This window comes from Numida meleagris, chromosome 11 (assembly GCF_002078875.1).
Source record: "Numida meleagris isolate 19003 breed g44 Domestic line chromosome 11, NumMel1.0, whole genome shotgun sequence".
NCBI classification, from domain to species: Eukaryota; Metazoa; Chordata; class Aves; order Galliformes; family Numididae; genus Numida; species Numida meleagris.
In genome coordinates this window covers 3225364-3249444 of record NC_034419.1, presented here as the reverse complement: position 1 = coordinate 3249444, position 24081 = coordinate 3225364, and the positions used below count along the sequence as shown (strand labels likewise).

Here is a 24081-nt window from a genome sequence, read left to right as displayed (position 1 = left end):
ATGCTGCACAGTCAATCCATCTCATGAATACAAAGTTTGTGGAATTTAAAGACAAAAGACAGAAGCTCACCAGATGCAAGGCTGAGAGAATACTGCTTATTCAGTAGCACTTACTGAAAGTCTTGCTATAATTTGAATTCAAACTACTATTCACCACTCAATTCTTACTCCGGGTATATTTAAAACTTAAGGAAAAAATAAAAACAGCTTTCTGTTTTTCAACCTTTCACTAGCATTTTCAACTACTTGAATAAAATCTGAGTCCTTTTCTTATTAGGACACAAGGTTTTTATAACATAAACAAGTAATACTGAGAAACATTTTGACTTTTGTCATTGTGCACTACGACAAACACCCGACTTCATCTTACCTGAATAAAATATTCAAAGAGTGGTTTATACTTCTTCCCTTTTAGAACAATGCCAGGAAACCTGAAGAGAAAAAAAATTACATGAACACAAATGAACAACTTGAGAATTGTTTGGTCCACTAGTAGGGGAGCTGTTTCTTCTATTTCCCCCATCTGTAACAGAATTTGACTGCATGAAGCGAAGAAAGTTTTTTCTAAACAGTTCGCCTCCCATTTCTACACCTCTTTGACAGCTTAGATGAAAACCACATGTCTTAATGCATCTCTGCTAACAAAGAACAGGTACACTTCTACCCAATGGCCTTCTAATCAAGCAACCACTGTAAATTAACACAGGAAGTAAGCATTAATAACAGTTCATTTATGATAAAGCTCTGGGTAAGGAGCTTCTGAATATAACTCAACAACAAAGCACTGTAAGCTCAGCGCGTTCAATAGCACCGTACCAAAACATCTAGAAGCTGTATGCACAAAAGATGGTGCTTCTGAGAATTACAGTGCTTAAATTTTAGATACCTTACCCTTATTCTATCATTAGGCATCTATGCTTTCTGAGGGCATCTCAGAAGATCCAATACAGACAGGACAGACTGAGGAACCAAGCCAACCAAGAAGAGCTACAGCCTGTAGATCTGGCTCTCTTTGGGCTTCCGACTACGAATGGCAAGGATGGTGACTGGGCTGCTCACGACTCTCCTGAAAAGGCTCGAATCCTCCATTTCAGGAAGAAGCCTAGCTCAAACACAACCTCATCTAAAAGCTGAGATACCTCTCTGGATGCGCCACAGCTGTGGTCTTCCCTATATTCTTCCTGATTTATTTCCACATCTTCCAAAACCAATGGTCAAACCATAGAACATTTGGCTACTTGAAAGTGAGAAACTGCTTGAAAGCTATTTCAGTGTACAGAAAGAAACTCAATCAATATTTAATGCCAAGTGAGAGAGCATGCCTCCTCAGCTTGGCATACATAATATCCGCTAGGAGAAGGGGATGCTTCTATTTTAAGGCACAGCTTCACGGATGGTTTAAGTATTTTATATTACAAACAGCCTTAGGAATGTTTGAGGTGCTTAATCAGGATCAGATGAGAAAACAACATCCTAGTGCTTGGCCATACAGATGCGGGAGTGTTCAGGCAAAGAACATCAAGTACTAGAACCACCCACAGTTAAGTGAAAGGGGTGAAAGGGTTGTGGATCACATTCCTGATTTCACCTTTGGATTAGAAAATATTTAAGAAACCAAAGTCCTGAATCTGAAGCTGGAAGTTTACACACCGCCATCTTCTTGTGACCTAAGTTATGTTACTAACATACTACTTTAACATCACCATAGTAACCCTTCACTTTCAAGTGATCAGAAACTTAGAACTGAAAAGGAGACAACACTGATGTGCTGGAAAATTGTGTAAAGAAATTGTTCGATTTGCAAGCAGACTGAAATGTAACAGAAAGGGAGGAAAACACTCATCAACCATTTTATGTTGACCACTACTAAAAGGCCAAAAACAAGGTAATATATCAAGATCAGTACATCTGCTCCAAGTTGCAGAGATGATTCTGATGAAGACAGTAGCCACCTGACTAGTGAAACAAAGGAGAAATATTCTAATTTTCTCTCACAAAAAGAAACACTGCCTGCATCTGACTCGAAAAAGGAAACAAAAGCAGTCAGGGCAGGTTTGAAAGAAAAGCGGGAAGTAGTCAGGAAGACAAGATGACTTCAGATGCAGAACATTTTCTATGTAAGATCATTCCTTGACCTCTGTTTGCCACCTGGTATGGAGCAAACATCCATTTTTCCCCTGAAGGCCTAACAGGCTGAAAATTGAGAAGAGGGCTAGAAGAAAAGAAGCGAGAAGTAGAAAAGGGAAAAGTTCATTTCCGTGAATTTATATGCTCTTAGATCAAAATGTTCAAAATACCCATTCAACTACCAGCTACCTCTTAATTGTCTCACATTTCACATCTGAGAACTGATTTATTACAAAACATAAAAATTGTAGTATGAGAAAGTCAGCTTGAGAAGACTATAGCACTAACATAGAAAGAAGAAAAATCTACTGCTCTGCAAGGAGAATACAAGTTGGCAGCACCTTTATGCACAGATACACAGATGTAAGAGATGAGAAAAAAGATAGAAATTTCAATTAGCCAGGGATGTAAGCATCTACAACGATCTCGTGTATGACTGCCTTAGAAAGCAAGTACAAAACTTTTACTCCACAATCTTTATGAGGAGAAAAAACACAATAAGAAGGCTTAAACGTTTAGTGCATTTCTTGATACAGGAAATGAATGATGGCAACAAACTGAACTTATATTTGCAGAATTCCAATAAAAGAACAATTTACAATGACAACATAATAGACCAAAAAACTCAATGCATCTACACCGCTTATTTTCAAAGTCTAAAGGAAATGCATTCCAAAATATTTAAGAAAATAACAGTATTTTCGGTAGAGCAAAATACCACAGATATTTTTGGAGCACTGACGGACCAAAACTCCAGTCGGACCAGCATAACAACTTCATTAAATTTAGTCACTGAATAGTTTAAAAAAAAAAGTGAAGCGGCAAAGAACAATCACCATGAATTTGTCAAGTATAAGTCACATCAAACTAAATTACTTCCCTTGTTAGGCAAACTGACTAGCCTAAATAGCAATCAAGCAGATAGATCCAGGGCATAATGACAGTAAGGCTTTTGACACTTTCCCCATGTCATTCTGCTCCACGTAGAACACAAAAACGTTCTAAACAAGTGACTGCATGCTTACGTGGATGCAGAATCATTTCAAGGAAAAAAGTTATTTTTGATTCAGCATTAGGCTGAAAAAAGATTTCCATCATGTTGACACTATTCAATGCTTTTATTGACAACTGAAGGGAGAAAGAAAAAAACAGAAAACAGACAAATCTGGAGATCAGAAGTTCTATCCACATGGAAGAATGGGAGCACTGAAAGTAATTTTCAAAGATTGAGTATCGCCTCAAATGGCCACAGAGTAAGTGACAGATTAAGACAATTAAGCAGGGGATGCTGAGGGGGAGGGAGGAAGATCAGTGCAAAAATACAAAGCAGGAATTACTCAGCTGTCATAGTATAAGAGAACAGAGTAGAAAACATCTTTAGCAAGTGTTTCAGCTCTATATTCCTATTATTCAATGACAACACGCAATTGCTTAGTTAAATAGAGGTGGCGTCTTTCTACATGTGCATACATGCACATTATATCTATTATTCTGATTTGAGAATATAGTGCTGTAAAACTTAACTGCTTGACATAAAAAACAATAAAAATAACTACTGCCAGCGAATAAGGCTCATCATTCTAGCTTTTTTTTTTTAAGACTACTATCAAAGACTGAATAAAATGAGCATCGATTCAAACATTCCTATTTTTCAATTCAAACAAGATGAATAAGCACTTTTCAGAAAGAGTAACTGCCACTAACTACATAACTTGGGCAGACGATTCTACAGAAAGAGTATTTGACTGCTGAAGGGAATGGTTTTACTCTTGCCCATTTCCCTTCAAATATTTCCACGAATTTTAAGACGCTTTCCACATCTATAAGTCTCAAATTGAAACTGAGAATTGTATAAATTAAGATAATTATGTTCTTCATAAATAAAAATAAACAACTGAAGGACAGACTAATGAGTTTGGAGTTTTTACTACAAAACAGTAATCCAATTAAACTTTTATTCATATTCACAATCAATTCATCCTAGCAACTTCCAATCTCTTTCATAGATTTTCTTCAAGATATACATACGAAGTATCACCACATTGGGAAATTCACCTTTTGCTAACTGCAAAATTCAACTTCTTAAAACACGTAACTCCTGAGCTATAAAAATACTCTAAGTTAACAAGTGTGCCGTAATTTCTGTACTTGCCTGTCCAGTATCTCGTATTCACTGTCAGATTTGTATAGTGCAATCAGCCTGGATTCCATCAAGATGTAAATCTTTCCTGTAGCCTTATCTAGAACATAAAGCAAAGCAACCAGTTATATACATATATATCTCAATTTAATACTCTCATTTGCACTATTATAAAAAACTCTGTTTATGCAAGATGGTATCAAACGAGATACAAAAGAGTCCAGAACTCTCTTGCTGATCAACTGCTACTTTCCATTTATTTCTTCACCATACAGACACTCATATATGCACTTTCCAGAAGCTAAGCTTAGAGATACCACAGGAGAAGACCCAGTACAATGATTTTCAGCCTCTTTCTTTTCTTCTAGTTGTTAAAGAGGCAGTAATACCTAACTTGTCTACTGTCGTTGTGTCAAAAGAAAGAACTGAAAAGTTTCACCTCATGTAACTGAAACGGACCAAAATGATTAGAGGCAGTATGGTAAGTTGAACAATTACTAAATAAATATGACTAACCTGACATTTCTTGTAATGACTGTACTCCTTTTTGCTGTCCTTCTGAAATTTATTATTCCAATCAATTTTATGCTTGGATTTCTTTATAAAGGAAATAAATAAAAACAAAAAAGAAAGCCATTTCCTACCTCTCAAAAAACCTGATCTCTGAAGTTTGACCCCAAATATCACTCGGAGTTCTCCTCAAGGCATTTTAGTATTTTTATGAGCACATTTAGCATTTGTTCATTATCACAGACCTCTAGTCAGCCATAAAGCTGTCGTGTCCTTATGCCTTACTATAAATATATTTGCTGAAGACAAGATGTAAGTAGCTCTGAAACAAGCAGCATCCCAGGCAGATGTAGGTGTTATTCCTGAAAGCTGTCAGTAACTCTTTCGAGCTGACCAAACGTATGTCAAAATTTTGGAAAGCCAGAATAAATTTAGCTCTCCCACAACACAAAGAAAATCCCAAACACCTGGAGTTTATTGTAAAGAACTCTTCAACTTTTCGTATCTGCCACCTTAGGCAATAATTAGATTCATGTGTTTGTGTTGGAATAAGAAATTATACCTTCGGCATGTTCTAAATCCAGATTAAATGCCATTGTTAACTTGAATCTCTGTTTTTGTTTACATACACTGAGAAGTCAGAAGAGGTCAGAAGTTTGGAAGAACTCGAGAACAGCAGTGCAAGCATACTTGTGTGCTTACTTTATTCAATTTAAGTTTTTAATAGATTGAAAAATAACAAGGATTGCATTTCAAGACAAAAAACAAATACTCGGTTGCCAACTAACAAAACTGGAATTTCAATTGGAAAACTGTTTGTAACAGTAACACAAAAAGCCAGAGCTTATATCGTTTAGGCAGCCTATATGGTCTGCTGCGTACAAGTCTTGTGATACTGGGTGTTCTCTTGAAAGGGATTGCCTTGTAGCCCAAGTCATTTAGCCAGTGATAAGCAACTCATCCATGAGTAAGTTGTAACACTCGGCAAAATGCACTCTTACACTGAAAAAAAAATAAAATAGAAAATCGCAGTATGCACCTCACCTTATGTTTGCACTAAAAACATACTGCAGACAGGTCGTGACTAGCATTAGCCATCTTGTGTCTGGTAAGAGAACAAAGATGTTCCATTACTGCAACCTAGTGTCATACACTAGTCCGAGTCAGAGCTCCAACAACTGTGGGGGCAAAGCTAGGGGCACCCAGTCACACCTCCCTGCCCCTCAAACGTAACGTGACTTTAAGAGGCCAAATAAAGCATTTCTTCTTCATCATCATTTCAGCTATCAATATGTATTAGGAAACAGTCCTCAGAATGCGCGTCACAGATAAAAAGAGCACAACAGTTGGAAACCATCAGCCACATGGGAAATATAGCTCATCTTCTACAACACTGATCCTGTCCAAGCAAAGCACTGTAAATCTAGCATAAATAACAGGCTATCAGTCAAAATGAAAGTACACATTCAAAGGCGCTGAAGAAAGAAGTGTTTGTTATATATCACCTTAATTTAACACTTGCCTCTCAATTTCACATATTGTAATTCTGGGTTAACACAGAGGGCTAGATTGCTAGGTAAGGTCCAAGGTGTAGTGGTCCAAGCAACAAGAGAGACACTTGCATCTTCATCCAGTGGGAAACTCACAATCACTGAAGGGTCTTGAACATCCTTAACAGGCAAGATAAAGTGAAAAGGAAAAAGAGCACATATTTACTACACCTTAGTAAAAAAATACAAATCAAATAAATAGTTATTATTGGTGCCATCCACTGCCTTGTAATTTGCCTAGTTCATCTCTGTAGTGGTAGAATGTGAAGCAGCATAAAAATGAGAAAAGAACACCAGCCACAGCATCCTATCATCATACCAGTGTATACTATCAGTCTGACAAGGCCACAGAGTTCAACACTGGGGTTAGCAGTGAGATTTGGGGAAATTAGCTGCCAAAACACCAGAGAGCTGAGTGCCAGTTCCCTCAGGTACCTCTCCTAATCCCCTTTGCTAAGTCTGTAATTAATCTTAACTGTCAAGGCTATCAGCAGCTACAGCTACGAAGAGCTTTTTCCCATATTTTCCTCTAGAGTCAGAGAACAGGAAGAACAGCTGTCACTGAGAAGATGCAGTATCTTATTAAGAAACTGTTGTCAGGAAGGAAAAACAAAAGTTTGGGGTACTTAAAGGAAAACAATATACAACAGAGTAAAAAAACCTCAGGGAAGAAACAATCTTTGTCATCTGCTCTACGGAACTTAACCTCCAAATGATTCAAAAGAATCCCCTGAAAACAAGTTTTTCTTTCAGCTAATTACAATCCTATTTGGTCACTTCATATTTCACGTATTTGGAAAAACAGATCAAACAAGTCTAATCTTGCACACGTGAGATGTTCACTATTAACTGCCAAATAAAAGAATAGATGCCTCATGCACAGGCCCTAACTACACAAATAGGTCCTACCCCCTCATCATTTCTAGCGCAAGGCACTCTGGGTTCCGTCCAGCATCATGGAACACTTAATTGCATCACAGGACAGGCAGCTATTTATGTCTGAGCTAAGGGCTGTTCCAGAGGGAATTTTCTGTGAACATCTGGTGCAGTCAACAGTAAAGCATAAATATTACATAACTCCTGCACTGCACTCAGTGCCAAGCAAAGATTGAGCTATCACTGCAGCTCTGTCTCTTAACAACTGAGAAACAACATTGTAGGTTATTCATTTGGTTTTCTGAAGCACTAAGTTGACCAGGCAGATAAGAAACAAAAGCCATGAAAATAATAATAATTACACTGAGGCTTTCAAATGATGCTCACAAAATTAAACCTGCTTTAAGTTGAAGACAAAAATTCTTCAGTTCTTATGTAATAGCAGATACTGACATCATTTACTCAAGCCTACATTAGACACTTCATTTCTAAACATACTTCCTGTGCCCCATTTCTCACAGGATCAATAAAGAGAAACCAAAGTCTGCTTTTCACATCAAGGAAGATAACAGCTGCCTTATTCCCAGAAATGACAGATCTTGCTAAGAATAAATCTTACCAGCTAACAGACCCTCAACGCTCCTATCTCCAAAATACCACCTCCAACAGACAAAGATGCTTTTGCATGAAGCAGCACAGCAGCATATATAAGCCTACACTGTACTGGTTGTAGAGCAAGAAATAGCATCAAAGTATTTTGTTAAGATACTGAGGAGAAGAGAGTTTTGTTCCATGTAAAAGGGGCACACTAACCCTTTTCGTACTAAAGAAAGCTCATTAATCTGAGCCTATATGAAATGTCAATTGCTTCGCTTGTATTTGTTAACTATTTCAGCTTTCACAAACAGAAGTATCAAGATATCTTTGTAGGTGCCACTATTCCAGATCACACAATCCTTTACTCTTCAGCGTGGTCAACTGAAACTCCGAAATACAAAAAGCACCAGTATTTGTGGGCTGCATTGTACAAGCGCATTTAAGCAGTTGTTTCAAAAATACTATTTTTGGCCAGCAAATTGACCTTTATTAGGCAAGAAGTAAAAAAGACCAGATGTACAATTTGTGCTAGCATTCTGCTGTAACAACATAAGTCAAAGATTTATGCTATAAGGATAAGGAGGCCTGGGTGGGGATTGGAAAGGATACAAAACCTTTAAATTTCAAAGATTAGGACAGAATCGCTGCCTTCATGTATGCAATCATGAATTTGTTCCAGATAAAAGCTGCATCTAGTAATTCATTTTAAGAGACTGTCATATAATGCTTAGTATACTTTGCTCTATACTGGAGTTTACCATTCTAAATTAATGATTCCTACATGCTATAACCAAATGTGGTCTTTGATAATTCTTACTAATACACTGACAAAAGATTTCAACTTTGCCAATGACCCTCCTCTTTTCAGATCTGCACAGCCAGGGACAGCTGCAGCACTCCTCTTAGTATTTACAATGAAAACCCAGCATAAGTGCAACACTCATCTTGAGAGCCAGAAGAGGAAATGAAAGTAATTTAGCAGACTAAAGCAGAGTATATGCTTCACATAATCGTTAACTAAGAACAGGGAAGAGGGCAGAGATCAAATAATCCAAACAAACACAGCTAATCATAATAAAACTTAGCCTATTTACCTCATTTTCTTGCTATCAACTTGGAGTGCAATAACATGCACTTCCAAATTTAAGTTGAGGATAGTAAAGACTTGATTGCAACACATTACGTACATTTATACTGACTTACCTTGTAATTCTGATGGGACTCAAAGTTTGACAGTGGGGTATTGCAAGCAGTTGAAAAAGGCATGACTTTAACACCTCTATATACCAGTCCCTTGTCATACAGCTGCTTGAAAACCCACCTGGAAGTAAACAAGGAACACAGAATAACACTTGATTAATAAGGCTGAAATCAGACATAATTAAAAAAGACATGTAGTGACATGGCTACTCACTTATCTGGAGCACCAACTACAGCAGCCAATGCTAAAAAAAAAATAACGATAAGAGCTAGAGACACCTGTATCCCATTCTAAGTAAATCCTGACAATCTGAAGAGCATTTTTCAGAAGAGGACACAGCTCAGCAAGCAAAGTAATGAAATCAGCTTTATGACACCATAAGTTACACTAATATTCTCCTTCATTAGCTCACTTCTCTTTGGACTTTATTCCAGACTGAGATCAGTTTCACTTAAAGCTTTACCTCTTTACCTGCTATCTTCAATATGGTCTGTAGCATATTTGGTTGTCTTCCTGAAATAAGCAAAAAATCCATCATACTGTAATATGAAATACAAGTCCAAGCTCAAGATGAACAGTAGCTGAAAGAGCAACGTACTTCACATAGCAACTAATCAGGTGTCTGTGTGATGGACAAAACCCTATGATTCTCTCTATCTAAATACCACCAGATTTGCAGGAGGGTTGTCCACATTTAGCAGGTCTTGCTGACTTGCACATTCAGAGGTACAGTCTGCAAGTTAAAAGTAAGGCAGGAGAGGGTAAGCCTTAAATAAATACTATAAATTCAAGATCTGCATTTCTTCGAGTCAAATTCCACATGTGAACTGTTAGAAGTGACTAGAGACTGATGACTTTAAAAGCTCTTTTATTTGAACTATGTTTTCAAAGCCTCCTGATCACTTTTTTGTATTCCTTTCCAAATCAATAGCCCATTGCTAAGCAACCAACCCGCAGGCTGTCACTCTGTGCTAGAGAATCCAAGCCTCTACTAAGTCAGTGTCTTATCTTCTAAGTTTGAATGTAAAATCTTCGAGACAAAATGAAAGCAGACTACAGCACTGACTTCTACGTACAATATCAAAGAAGAATATCAAGAGACATGCAGCAGCCTGTTGTCATGGAAGACATGACAGACTCACATAAATGCACACGCAATCCAACCAGATTTATCCACGGGCCTCTACTAAAAGCCAAACACTTCCTATGAGTGGTCACTAACACGAGTAATTAAATAATCCAATCCATAAGATTGATAAAATCTAAGAAACCCTCAGCAGCATCGAGTTCTGCCATGGAAGAACCAACTCCAGAGCTGTGCATTCCCAAGGCAGCTGACATTCTGCTCACACCTCAAAAGTAACAAATGTCATCCACAGGCAAGCCGTGGCTGCCTGATCACCAACCCAAATTCAAAGCATACCAGTGCATGCATCTGTTTTACAGCTGAGATTGTGCCATTTTTTCTTTTTTAAGTGTCTCCAACAAAATACAGATCTGTGAATACAGTTTCATCTATTTTCTGTGTATACTATACAGCTGGTTAATTGCAGAAGTTTTCACTCAGGTTTTTAAAAAATTAAATGCATGACTATCATCTCAGAGGATAATTAATGCAGACTGTGACAAGTGATAGCATTTATACTGAAGGTGTTCTACTTGCCTTCCAAAATTAACTAAAATACCCATAGAAAAAGCTTCACTTTCTAAAGAACACTGCCTACTAACAGCATAGACGAAAACTACTAGCGAAACACTGAATATTCAATTCAGCTGTAAATAACCACACACTACAGCACAAGTGAACACTAGATGGGGTTGCCAAGTGAAAAATCCAAGCCAGCACCTCCCTCTTGTGGCAGTTCTCCCTTACTGCAATCCAAGTGCGCCTCAATTTCCCAAAGCCAGACAAAAACGATGAGCGCTCAGTCGACATGGCATAACGACCACACACAGGCAGCCTCGTGTACAATCACTCCTTTCAGACAACTATTCCAAGTATTCAGAATTATGAAGTCAAGACAGCTGCTTGATGCACCAGCCCTCACTATCACTACGATAACAAAACAGTGGCTTTGTTATCTCACATCAGCTGTTTCCGCAACGAAAACAAACTTGAGATCAGTTCCTGCGCCACAAGTGCACACATGATGACTGTCAGAGAGCTTTCAGCCAGCAGCACTGCCCAGCTAGAACAAAAATCAACCTGGCTCTAACAGCAAGAGTCACTAAACTGTTTGCAGGTGGATATCATGTCTTGCTTAACAACTCAACACATGAGATTTCAAAACAGCCTGCCCAGATCTAAACTCCTTATGTTTGAAAATCATTGGCAAGTTGCAAGCAAGAGGCTCTAGGTTTTTAAGCCAAAACTGAAACAGACATTATTATTTCCAAAAGGATAATAAACTAAGAAAATCACAGAATTAATTTCAAAAGGTTGTAAATCAAATGCTGTTCCTTAATTTTGGCACGTTTCTCCTCGAACAGTGCAAATTTCATTGCATTCTCCTGGCTGTGGGAGGCTTACATCCCTTAACAGAAGAAAAACGAGGCTTGGGGAAAGGTGAACAGAAGATGTATATTGCAGCCAGTGTTAACAAAGAGCCCACTCTTCAAAGGAGAAAGAAATCTAACTTCTAAAAAGCATGACACCAACTGAAAACACCCATTTCTTGTTCCTTAAGCGTAACGAGGGGATGACAACTGGTTCGACCCCGTTAGTATCCAAAACTGTGAGCACCTCTCACCATACGTACAACTTCCAAGAAGCTGGAGAGAACTTTATTACAATATTAGTTGATCCAAGTCACATATACAGCAGACGAACATCGCAAAGGGAGTTCTGGCTTCCAAAAGCTACTGCATTAGTCAGTGCAACACTCCAAATACCCCTGGCATCCCACATGAAATCCCACATTCCTCAGTACCCTCTAGCAGATGAACAAGTAAGTTATCCGCTTCACGCACGTACATCCACTTAACGTCAAAGGGAAGGATGCCATCTTACAGCTTCTCAAGTTCTTCATGCCATTCCTCTGGGTTATGAAGTGATTTCAAGTGACCTGAGGTTCTGTTTGCAGTGACTCAGTATTTAATGGGGTTTTAAGTGTTCAAAGTCTCACTGCTTCGCAGAAACTAGAAGCACCCATTAGAAAAATCAGAAAATGATTTTCCAATTTGCAGTGCTCTTTTTTGGTATTTATTTTATTTCTTTAAAGACTCAAGAAGAACAGTGAACTCAATTACTGATAAATGAAAAATGGAAAAAAGTACTCAACACTGGACCAAAAGACATAGACATAAGAGGAACCTAAGTCCAATACCAAACACAGAAAACTTGTCTTTAGAACATCATCTTTATGAGACGCCTTCAAAGGAAGTAAAAGCATATGTCCTGGGGACCAGGAATCACAAATACAGATGCCACCAGGTCTTATGTCTTACTCCTCGGGTCATCTTTAAAATCCCAGCAGAGCTCATTCTGCTCCAGTTCCACCCTCCAAGCTGTCAACTACCAACAGTGAGGGCATTTCCTGCTGTTATGTCCATACCAGCGTGCTGAAGGACACTCAGTCAAATCAAATGCAGAATGTTCTTGTAACAGAAAATAAAAGCATGCAAAACTGATGCTAGACTTACTCAGTGATCATCAAACTAAGCAGAAGTTCAGTGTATTCCTCCTCTAAAATACAGGTAAAAGGGATGAAACGAAGACTAGCATAGTAAGAAAAAACCACCACCAGAAACCTAGAGTGCTAAACGCTGGATGAAAACATGCGGATAGCTTCTAGAAAAAAATGGACAAAGTAGAATCCTTCCTTATAAACACCATCCCTCTAGTGAATCACTGAAGAGTCAGGGAATGCACAAAATACAGAAGTGATTCCTATGAGAACCCAGAGATTTGTTGTTTTGAAGTCATTCTGTTCTAGTGTTGGATTAACTTCACATGCAGAACAAAAGTAAAGTTAGAAAAAACAAGCACGTAACAGTCCGGTTACCGTGATCTTTACAACAAGGGCAGCTGAGCACTGACAGTTACCAACAGAACTCTACAGTACCAAAAAAAAAAATCAAGGCAGAAGGAAAGCAAAACTACATCTAAGGAGCAGTGGTAGAACAGCCTGGCAAGTCAAGGCAGAAGTTCCAGTTTCAAGAGCTACCTGCAACCACTCCCTCCTTTTGGAAGGTCAGGGGCACTCCAAGCCTGGCACTAGTACAGAACAATGGAGGACTGGACTGCGAGGCCAAAGGACACTTCTGTTAAGGAACGAAACAGAGGTCTTCTCTAAAGAACAATCCCAAAAGGAAAACTGAAACCACAGCAACAGAGACAGTTCATGAAGAGGGGCAGAGGGGACAGAAATGGACCAAAAGCCCATGCTGCATTTTCACAGTAAACAGCACAGCCATTGTCTCAAGCACATAAAGTACTCATTTTCAACCGTAACTAAGAACACTTTTTCCTTCTCTTCTCCCCCAATATCCAGTGTGACCGCAGAAGAACATAAGAACAACTTCTCAGAGCACAGCAGCAGCTAGAAGAGGTTCCTGTCACCAGTACTGCACGAGGACTGTGTGGCTTTGCACTGTACAAGCAAACAAAGCTTTCAATTGTTTTAAAAACTGAATTATGTTCAAGTCACAACCAGCAATTTTAGCCACCAGACGGCGATATAAAGCTGTTCAACTAATTCCACGTGCACAGGGGAAATACCATTCCAAACCATCAGACTCAGAAACACACCTTGACTCTGAGCTCAGAGCAAGCAACTCTGAGTTATGTGAAAGAGTTCCTTTCTAAGGAGGAAAAAAATAAAAAAGAGTAAACATAACCACCAAATATGGCTGGGGCTGTTGAAAGAGACCCTACACCTGATACAAGTCAAGCTTGTTTTCAAATGGTCCTTGGAAGATCCTAGTTAAACAGCATTACGGTGCCACCAGGCAATTTTACAAAAGACAGGCTTCTTGTCAGTCTCTGCTTTATCATTAAGCATGGTTTCTTCAACTGAATTAGTTACATATCTGCTTCCTTCCCACCATCCATCCTTTCACTGGTCATCAAAAACTCACTGGCACTAATCGTTCCAAGAGATATCTGGATGTTTTGTCAGTCCTTTATCATACCTGGATGTAACTATTTAATTACATATGAAACCAACTATACAGCTGTATAATTAAAGGTTATCAGTAAAACTAACAATAAAGAACATCAGTAACACTTCACTACGCATATAATCTGCTTTTCAATTGATTTTAGTCAGCATGTACTCTGCCAAATCTTTCCTTGTAATGCACTTTGTAATTTTAACAACATGAAGGACTCAGCGTTGCCAGTTCTAAGGTCATCTTGTCTTTTGGAATTCCAACAGGCACTCTGAAAATGCTGCCAAAACTCTTGGAAGTTAGCTCTGCACTAGGAGTCCCAGAAAGCTGGGAAATTACACTGCCAAGAACATAACAGCAGATTCACAGCCTCTAAATTCAAGCTTGAAGGAGAGGTTTAATTAGAGCTAAACAGAGTTTGAAGTTAGCAGTATGAAGAACATGAAGGTAGAGACAACTTCTTAAACAGAGCAAGGAATGTGTTAGTAAATCTTCAGAACTGTTTTTACATCAACACGGAGCAGTAACAACATTTGAGGGCTGAGTAAGAGAAGCATTGTTTGTGCTTGATTTTATCTAGAATATCCTACTATTCTGAATAAGTCAGTAGTTTGATTAATTTCCTCAACTAGGCATGAAGAGATTTCACATCCTCTTTTGTATTTTCCCCACTGTTTACTTGAATTTGGCACATCTCAAAACAATTGCAGAGATATATGGATCAATGCAGGTTCGCTGCAATTGAAGCCATTTTTAATGTTTCAAATTCATACAGCATATATGCGAGGTATACAGAAGTTAACTTACCACACGGACTCCATGAATTCAGGATAAAGTGTTTTATAGTCATTTTCAAAATCAATCCAGCGTCCTAATCTGGTAACATTGAACTGTTAAGAAAACACAGGCACACAGATGAGAAGACATCTTCACATTAAGGATGACAGGACATTTCCCATACTCATTCCATAAAACAGTTTCATTTCAGGAGTGCGGTTTTTGTCCCGTATCAGTGAAACACATCTACATAAAGTTTAAGCCTGACACAAATCAAAATAGTCTGTTTCAACAAAGATGAGCAAAGAATGAAGCCACTGACAATTGTTTAGAACCAAGACCACAGAATGGTCAACCATGAAGTGGTTGGTAAGAGATATTTTCAAGGTTCGGCTGAGGCTCAGGTGCCTGAAAGCAGTGTGTTTAAATGGATACATTTAAAACATACGGAGAGAAAGCATTGACTAAAATCAACTTATTTTTCATTATTTAAAAATGCAACCGAGAATCATGGAAGCTTTTGAAATATGAGATTTGAGCATGGATGAACAACTGCTAAAACTGAAATAGGCTGCACTTTTGATTCCTCATCACGACTCCAGACACACAGCACAGAAACACCTGCTTTAAGTCAGCTCTCCCTCTGCTGTGCTTCCTCACCCCATACAGTGGCAACAAAAAGAGGTCCAGGAACTATATATGCTATCAAGGAACACAGAACAGACTGCACACTGAGCCTTCACTTACCTCCCATTCCTTTGAGTATCTCATCACAATTCCTCTGCACTGGTTGTTGTATTCTGCAATCCCCATCTTCGCCACATCCTCTGGCCCTTTGATGCCCAAGGTCTTGTCAATCTCATATTCCTGGGAACATGGAGAACAACCAAAACAAAAACATCGCACTACGTCCAAAGCTTTCAGAATTTGTCTAAACCGCTTCTTTATGTTCTATGCATTACAGCGGGGCTGAAGGGCCTTCCTCATCCTTCTGAGTTTTCCTGAGTACTGCAGGTGAAATAAGCAGATGTTTTGAAGGATAACCCAGCTGTGATCGTGTCTTTACTATCTTAAGGAAAAAAAAAAAAAGTTTTCTGAAACACATACCAGATAAATACATGGTTATAGTAATGAACAGAGTGCCTGGAAAAAGAAGGCTGACTGATCAGCAGGACACACAAGAAGTCTCTACACAAACCAAGGCCAGAGCAACACACTGGCCAACGAGCTCACATTTCTCCTTTTGCAACAAAGCTAGCATAAGAGCAACACAAATGTGATTGATGAGCAGGTAATACTGGGGAATATGAACCAACAGACATACGTGTAGGTAGATTTATTGCACGTACCACAGGTAAGCCATGGCAATCCCATCCAAACCTTCTGTCAACATGAAAACCACTCTGATGAGCGAATCTGGTTACTATGTCTTTAATGGTTCCTGCAAGAATATGGCCATAGTGTGGAAGTCCAGTAGCAAATGGAGGGCCATCATAGAAGTTAAACCTATGATGCAAAACAGCATTATTAATTAAATCAAAAATTAAGCACCAAACCTTCAAAGAGGATAACTACATCTTTGTGCCAATGCTTCCTTAATAGGAAGTAACATACGTCTTAATAGGACAACATCCATTTCTTGGTCTGCTATCAGTCAGACCAAGTATCATGCTGGCAGCAGAAATAAAGCGAGTATTTTCACTCATTCCATTCGTGATTGCCAGTTCTACCAAGATTATTACTGGAAATGCCAGAATGCTGCTCCACAGCTGCCAGACGCGGTTAGGAATTGTCCTTTCTTACCTGTGGGTTTCTTTTATAAACCCACCAAGCAGGAAGCTGTAATTTTATTACTACTGCCTGCACACTGTTGACTCTGAAACTGAAACATACATGGCAACTGACAGGGCAACATTAGCCACAACTGCTATCTCCAAAGGGAGTGGCTTTGTTAACAGAACTGAGGCCAAAAAACAGTAAACCCAGCTAAGCCAACCCTGCATTGTCACATGTAGCGCTACAGCTTTTAGCAGATTCTTACCTAGGTCTATTCTTTGACTGCTTTAGGCATTCCTGGAAACAATTAAGCTTCTTCCAGAGCTCAAGGATCTTCTCTTCCTCATTTGGAAAATTTATGTTTTCTGGAACTTGTTGAACCATTCTTTCCCAGCAAGGACCAAAGAAAACATGTATTTATTAGGATTGAGAGGAAAAAAAGCGACCTCACAAAAAACAACTGACTCGTTAACAAATTCCTATCAGTGAATATCTTAGTGTTTCCTAAGAGCTTGTTTCAGCATCAACATGGAAGCAAATGCTATAGTCTTAAAACACCTTAAAATTTTGATAGATTACAGTTTCATAACAGGAAAAAAGTTCACTATTCACTCATGGGGCCAATTACTTTTTGGCTGTGACAGCTAAAAATCAGTAAGAAGGACCACAACTCCTCCTCCTCTACATTTTCAAAGGCTTTCAAAGGCTTAAAATCATGATTTTTCCCATTTAGCTACGCCATCATTCTCAGGAGTAACTAAAACCAGCTTAGAGTTCAGATAAACTAATTTAAACATATTGTATCAGAAGATGAACGTAGGGAGAAGAAACTGAACAGATAAGAACAAATCTGGAGAACTTCAGCTGGGTTCTATCTTCAAAAGCACTGATGAAAAACCAGCCATTTTTTTTCCCCTTTGTTTTACAGTCACAGCAGAACTAAGGCAGAAGTGGACACTTCTTGTTGGCTATTTCCTGGAACTCTTTTATTTGGCTGGTTTTGAAAGGGCCGGTGGAGCCCAAAGGCATTTTTCAATTCTAGCTAAGAGGACAAAAGTCCTTACAAGCAAAATTACACAAATGCTTTCCTTGCAAGTGTAACGCTATAATGCAATGGAAAGCACAGCAATGATAGCAGGGTAACAAAGTCCTAGGCTGCAGCAAGCAATCACAAGCCTAAGTGCAGCAGCCATGGATGTAGAAACAAAGGAAGAAAATCCACTTAGCCTTGAAATGCCTCAGGCAGGCAGGGATCTCCAATGAAATACCCTTACCTCCACTGCCAACCCCTAAATGAGGTCCAGGAAGGGGTGGATCCTGGCTCCAGCCCTTCCAGTCACTCAGTGCATTGCAAGCACCTGAGCTCCCCTGGGTTGGCCCTGCCTTCCTACCAGGTGCTCGACCACTGTTTCAAGCTGTGACTAAGAATTTCCACTACAGCAACACAGAGAACTTTCAGCACCATTAGAAACAGACACACCAGGTCTTCCGTACCTGCTATGAGATTGAGAGAGTAGGAGACAATGGGGATGATAAAAGAATTGCAGTCTTACAGTTTATTTCCTAGCAATCAACTGACTTGAGCGACACCTAATTTGGTGATGTTTTTTACAAGGGTTTTGACAACAGGCTCAGCAAGTTAAATACGTATTTAGGGTTTGGTCTGTAACTGTGACCGGGCTATGGAAGCTGCTCACATATCACAGACTCCATGCGTAAATCACAGTATCACTTTTGGGCCATTTCTACCAACTGAAGCACTGCATGCATAAACCAGTGTCCAGTAACCACAGGCCACAATTTCATACTCTTCCCAACAGTACAAGAAAAGTCTATTATTCAGAACTGGAGGAAAAAAATAATTACTGGTGGCAGCTACTATGCAAAAGTTAGTCACTGCCAGTCATTTTTTTTCCAGTTAGAGAACAGAATTCTAAAGAGACAAACCTGATTTAAAACCCATGCATGTCTCAGCCTTAGCTGAGCAAAAAGTTAAATCAAGACATCTGTGTTCAGCAAAAGCAGAACAAGTTCACACGCTGATGCATGAACAATTCAGCATACTCAAAGAAAAAAAGAAAGAAGTTCACAACTATAAACACGTACGTGTTTTAAAATCAAGAAAAAAATCAAAGGAATCTCATCACTTTGAATATAGACTGAGATGAAACATCACAACTAATGTCACTGAAACAATTACACAAATGTATCTAACGATGGAGTGGTTTCGGGTTGGAAGGGACCTTCAAGCCTATTTGGGTTGCCCCCCAACCAGATCATGGTGCTCAGAGCCCCCTCCAACTTGACCTTGAATACCTCCAGGGACAGGGCACCCACAGCTCTCCGGGCAGCACGCCAGCACCTCACCACCCTCTGAGTAAATAACTTTTTCCTAAAGCCTCATCTACATCTACCCCCATTTCAATTAAAGCCATCCCTCCTTATCTTATGGCTACCCTCCCTGATGAAGAGTTCCTCCCCATCTTTCCTGCAGGTCCCCTTCAGGTACTGAAATGCTGCCTGTCCTCATAGGAGAGGTGCTCAATAACAGAGCACTTTCAGGCAAGACTTCAAATTTGCATACAGATTATGCAAACAGCTGTTTTGTTGTTCTTGATTTTGTGTTCTTGTTTCTCTGTTCATCTTCATCTGACAAAAAAAGAAGAAGATAGTTTAAGGCAACGCACCAAGGAACTTTTTATTCTTCCTAAAAGGACACTTACTTTTTCTAAAGGATAGTAACATTCAATAGTAAAGGCATCAAAGTCCGCAGATTGTTCTACAGCAGTTTCAAATTGACGCCGAGCTTCTTATCTAGAATAAAAGAATACACAAGCATTAAAACCATGAAAGTCAGTTAGAATGGCTTCTTTTAATATTAACATAAAAATGCTTAATTATTCAACAAAAAAAATCTTACTATGAATGAACAAAGATTTCAGAAACGCACTTGACAATATACAGCATGTCTGGACTAAGGATTAACACAAGGTGGATTTCAAAATTATTACTCACTTTGTTGACAGAAAAACTGAAAATAACTCACACGAACTAAAAGCACACCTAATGACACTTTGATAAGCAGTGAAGTCTGTGTACTGTATTCTATAATAGAGGTCTCCCAGCTTCAAGGGATTTATGATCACCCTCTTACCCTTGTTCCAAACACAGTGCCCCACAAGCTATCCTACAAGACCTATCCGGGACCTTCCTTCCCTCCACAGCCTAGGAGAAGCCTCCTTTCTTCATCTACACACACCCTCCCCAACTCACCAACACATCCCTTTATACTCACACCGAACTAGACTCTCACACTTCCTGCCTTTTTATCTAGTAGCTTTGAAGTAAGGCAGTTTCTGGGGTAACAATCATCTAAATTATCATCTGATAATTAAGAGCATCCACTTCTGGAAAGGATGGAAAGAACAACATTAAAATGAAAAGGACACAGAATGCTAAGAATAAACAGAATAAACATTCTTCTGAGAATCTTACACTTACATAGGGAATAAAGCTGCAATGCCAACCAAACACCTAAGAACAGGTGAGAAAAAAATTATCACAGGCAGCTACCTTTAAAACGTCTTTAAAGTGAATAACACTGTCCTGCTCTAACTAGCACCTGATGTAAACCAACACACAGTTGGAAATGCAAGAATGAAGTTGAATAAAAAGCAACCTGTTCTTTTCTACCTCAAAAGGACAAGGTTACCACCCTACTTGGCCAGTTGCCTTCATTCATCTCCCTAATCTCTCCTGCAATTCCTGAGAGAAATTACGTCAGAAAAGAATGAAAAACATGATTGCCATCACAGAAGCTTTGTACTTGATGGTAACAGAGAATTGATGATGTCACCTTATTCTGAGCAAACCGATAATGACTTTATTATTTGACTAATCTATTCGATGGCAACAAAAGCAAAGAGTTCCAGACCTCACTTACTGAAAAATATGTCCTAAAGTGAGCAGAACAGCAAACTAAACCAGGAAACTAGGAAATGACAAATTCTAGTTCCTTAACTGGTAAATGAATTCAGGCCGAGCTTTGTACTTAAGGACAGGATCAGGAAAGCGTATCAAAATTAACGTGTATGAATCGATCACTGCCAGTGAAACACCGGCTGAGGTGAAACACAGCTCATCCCCTCCCTTGGAAGGAATGTTTCTTTTTATGCTGAAAAGCCAAATAAAAGAACACTAAATGAGCGATCTGATTCCTGTACTAAGGCTACGTTTGGACACAAATGTACATTTAAAACATCCCAAGCAAGAACATAGTCTCACGCTATATATTAGAACTTCACCAAGTTCTTTCTGCTGTCTTCATGCTACTGATATTAAAAATGTACAAATCTTCACTGTTGGAAGAAAACAACAACAAACCTGTATTATTCTGAAATAACTTTGAACCGCTGATCAAAACCAAAAGCTGCCAGCTGAACTAGGAAACACCGCTGCTACGCAACGACGGGGCTGGCCCTGCTGCTGCCTGACAGCAGCTCCCTGCGCGTCACCCAGCGAAACGTGAGCAGCGTTCAGGCGGCAGAAGGCCGGGAGGCTTCGCGTGAGGAGAGGCAGCGCAGCCAGCAGAGATCTCCGCCCGCTATGAAAAGGATGCTGAAGGGGAGGGCTGAGGACGCAAACACGCTGCAAGGCGGTTTGGGGGCTTCATTCAGCTTATAAGTTACACCTTGCTGAATATTACTTTCCGCAGTAAGGGAAGCGGTTACCCCTAAATAAGTAACTATTGTAAGTACTCCCTGAACGCCAGAGAAAGCCAAGACGCTGCACGAGCACGCGGGAGGAACCCGCACGGCGCACACGGAACCCCCAGCTGCAGCGCCTGAGGAGGCGCCAACAGGCGGCCCCGCCAGCGGCCTCGCGGAGCAGCGCCGGCCGAGCAGCCGCCACAAAGCCCACGGGGCCACACTGCCTGCACGAAGCACCCGCGAGGCCCCTCCCCAGCCCCGGCACGCCCTGTGGGGTCGCGAGGAAAGAATAGCACGCCTCTCCTCCTACCTCAGCACCACACAGCAAAACCGACGCTGATGCAACCCCGCGCGCAGGCATGACAGGAAGTAGCGGCAGGCGCACGCGGCACAGCCAGCCAATCAGCGCGCGGCACGCACACAGCGCAGTAAGGCCGCTCGCCATTGGTGGGGCCCGTCGCCTAGAAACAGCAGGAAGTGGGTGGAGCCAAGGAGGGGCCCGTTCGGAGAAATGGGTCCCTTCTCGCCTCGGGACGGTGGATGTGGTGTTGCCGGCGCTGCACCGTGATCGGAAAATAAAGCATCTTATAAACGGGCTCCCGTATGGAAAAGGAACTAAGAATTGGGAAAAATCATGTTACTGACTTCTACCCGTGCCGTCGTGAAACGGCAGGACGTTCGTTGTTCCATCTGTAGGGAGCGCTGAGAGCAGCTGCAGGAAGGCTCTTGGTGGTGTGAAACGGAGCAGAATCCTGGAACGTTTTGAGCGGAGAAATACTTTCTCTCCTACCCTTAATTAGCACATCTAAGCCACTGCCCCCAGCTGATTGCGTGGGTGAAACTCAGAGCAGTCGTGGAGCAGCTGACCTGCCTGTGTGCCACAATTTACCATTACTGTGCCAACTTCCATGCTGATTGCAATGTAGGAAATGCTAGAAGCTACCTTCTTGCTTAGCTGCAAGAGGGGCTGGCTGGTCAGAGCAGGTCGGTGCCTGGTGCATGTCCCATGAGGAAGAATCCTGCTCTGTGCAGAACAGAATTCCAAACACCACTGCAGAATAAGCCGAAAGGGGACCTCAAACATGCGGTAATCCAACATGAGGCCAGGGCTGGCTGTGGGCAGGCAGGGGCCATCCAGAGGTTGTACTCCTCTGACCTCCACAGACCCTTTCTGTACCCAGAAAGCTTTCTTTCCTTTACAGACAGATGGATATTACACTCAGGAAGCCTTTAACAGTGGCTTCTGTTAGTTTGATGGTTTTTCCCAAAGCAGCATAAGCTCACTCAGGAAACAGAACAAAACCGACCAGGTTTACACCACGAGGTGAGCTATCTCTTTATGAACATTTGTTACCAAATCTGATACAAAGGCTCCACACTCCAGACGTGGCATTTATCAGACAGGTACTCTGGAGCACACGCCAGTGCCAAACCTTTCCGTTACAGATAGCAGTTTTACAACAAGTATCGGTGTTAAGACAGATGAGTTTTAAATGGAGCAGCTCTTTCTGAGTGGGACTTTAAACAAACACTGCTAGAATCATAGAATTGCTCAAGTTGGAAAAGACCTTCAAGATCATCAAGTCCAACCGCAACCTAACCATACTGCTCTAACCCACCACTAAATCATGTCCCTGAGCACCACATCCAAACAATTTTTAAACACGTTCAGGGATGGTGACTCAACCACCTCCCTGGGGAGCCTGTTCCAGTGCTTAACAACCCTTTTTTGGTCTCTTCTCACTGGTGACAGGTGACAGGACAAGGGGAAATGGCCTCAAGTTGCACCAGGGGAGGTTTAGGTTGGATATCGGGAAAAACTTCTTTACAGAAAGGGTTGTTAGAAGCATGTACTCTTTAGCAACAAAGGATGGAAAAACGTTGTCAGTTTGCTATTGACAACGTTCACGTTACCCTCTAATGTTTTGTACTTCCCTGTCCTTCAGTACCGTCATAAAAAACGGTGCAGGCATGGCAGCAGCGGCCTTTTCTCTGTCACACCCTGAGGGAAGCCATTTGGGACACAGCACCGAGCTCATTTTTCATAAACAAGTTGACTGTAAAGACGGGCAGAAAAGGGAAGACACATTTAGGATTGTAGTGGCTACGCCGTAAGACCAAACTAAGGGGGAAAAAAAATGAACTTGGAACCCCGGGAGCCGGGCACCACCTCCCCCCGGAGCCATTGCAGCCATCCAACCCGGCGCTCAGGGGCGGCTTACGCAGTTTGCGTACCAGCACCGCGAGAGTGGAAAGGGCAGCTACGCAAAGAACTGAGCGCAAAAGGGCTTCGTGAATAGCGGATGAGCAAAATAACGCTCCCCGAGCGCTGAGCCAAACCAAAAGGCCGCGGGGGGGGTTGTCAGGTCCCGGCAGTGCCCGGCGGGCGGGAGCGGCCGGCCCGGAGAAGCGCGTCCCAGTGCGGCCACCGCGCGCAGAAGGCGAGCTCTGGGAGGACGGGCCGGCTCTGGAGAGGTCGTGCCCCCCTCCCCGCACCCCCGCCGTGCCCGGGCATGGACCGCGCCGGAGGGTATAAGTAGCGGTGTGCGGGTGCGCGCCGCCAGGCGGCGTGGGGCGGCGGAGGAGAGTGCGGTGCAGCGCCTTCCCCGCGCTCCTCCCGGGCCCGGCCGCGGCTCCTCGTCCCCCGACGGAGCGCTGACAGCGCGGCAGCGGCCGGCTGGGAGCGGGCCGAGCGTCTGTCCGCGG

The 24081-nt window shown here is 41.2% G+C and overlaps 1 protein-coding gene across 2 annotated transcripts in view; it reads right to left on the bottom strand.

The window, feature by feature from the left end:
* Positions 1-21796, bottom strand: part of IARS (isoleucyl-tRNA synthetase) — a 93308-nt gene extending 71512 nt beyond the window's left edge. Inside the window, exons 1-10 of one of the 2 annotated variants that reach the window (XM_021409841.1) lie at positions 21686-21796; positions 19390-19480; positions 16932-17051; positions 16240-16396; positions 15638-15757; positions 14921-15003; positions 9004-9121; positions 6300-6447; positions 4280-4367; positions 371-431 (exon numbers count right to left, since the gene is read on the bottom strand). In XM_021409841.1, the coding sequence (XP_021265516.1) occupies positions 371-431; positions 4280-4367; positions 6300-6447; positions 9004-9121; positions 14921-15003; positions 15638-15757; positions 16240-16396; positions 16932-17050 (894 nt within the window). In that variant the 5' untranslated portion in view covers position 17051; positions 19390-19480; positions 21686-21796. Of the gene's footprint in view, positions 1-370; positions 432-4279; positions 4368-6299; positions 6448-9003; positions 9122-14920; positions 15004-15637; positions 15758-16239; positions 16397-16931; positions 17052-19389; positions 19481-21049; positions 21172-21685 lie in introns of those variants that run through there. The other variant, XM_021409842.1, reaches the window with a different exon arrangement.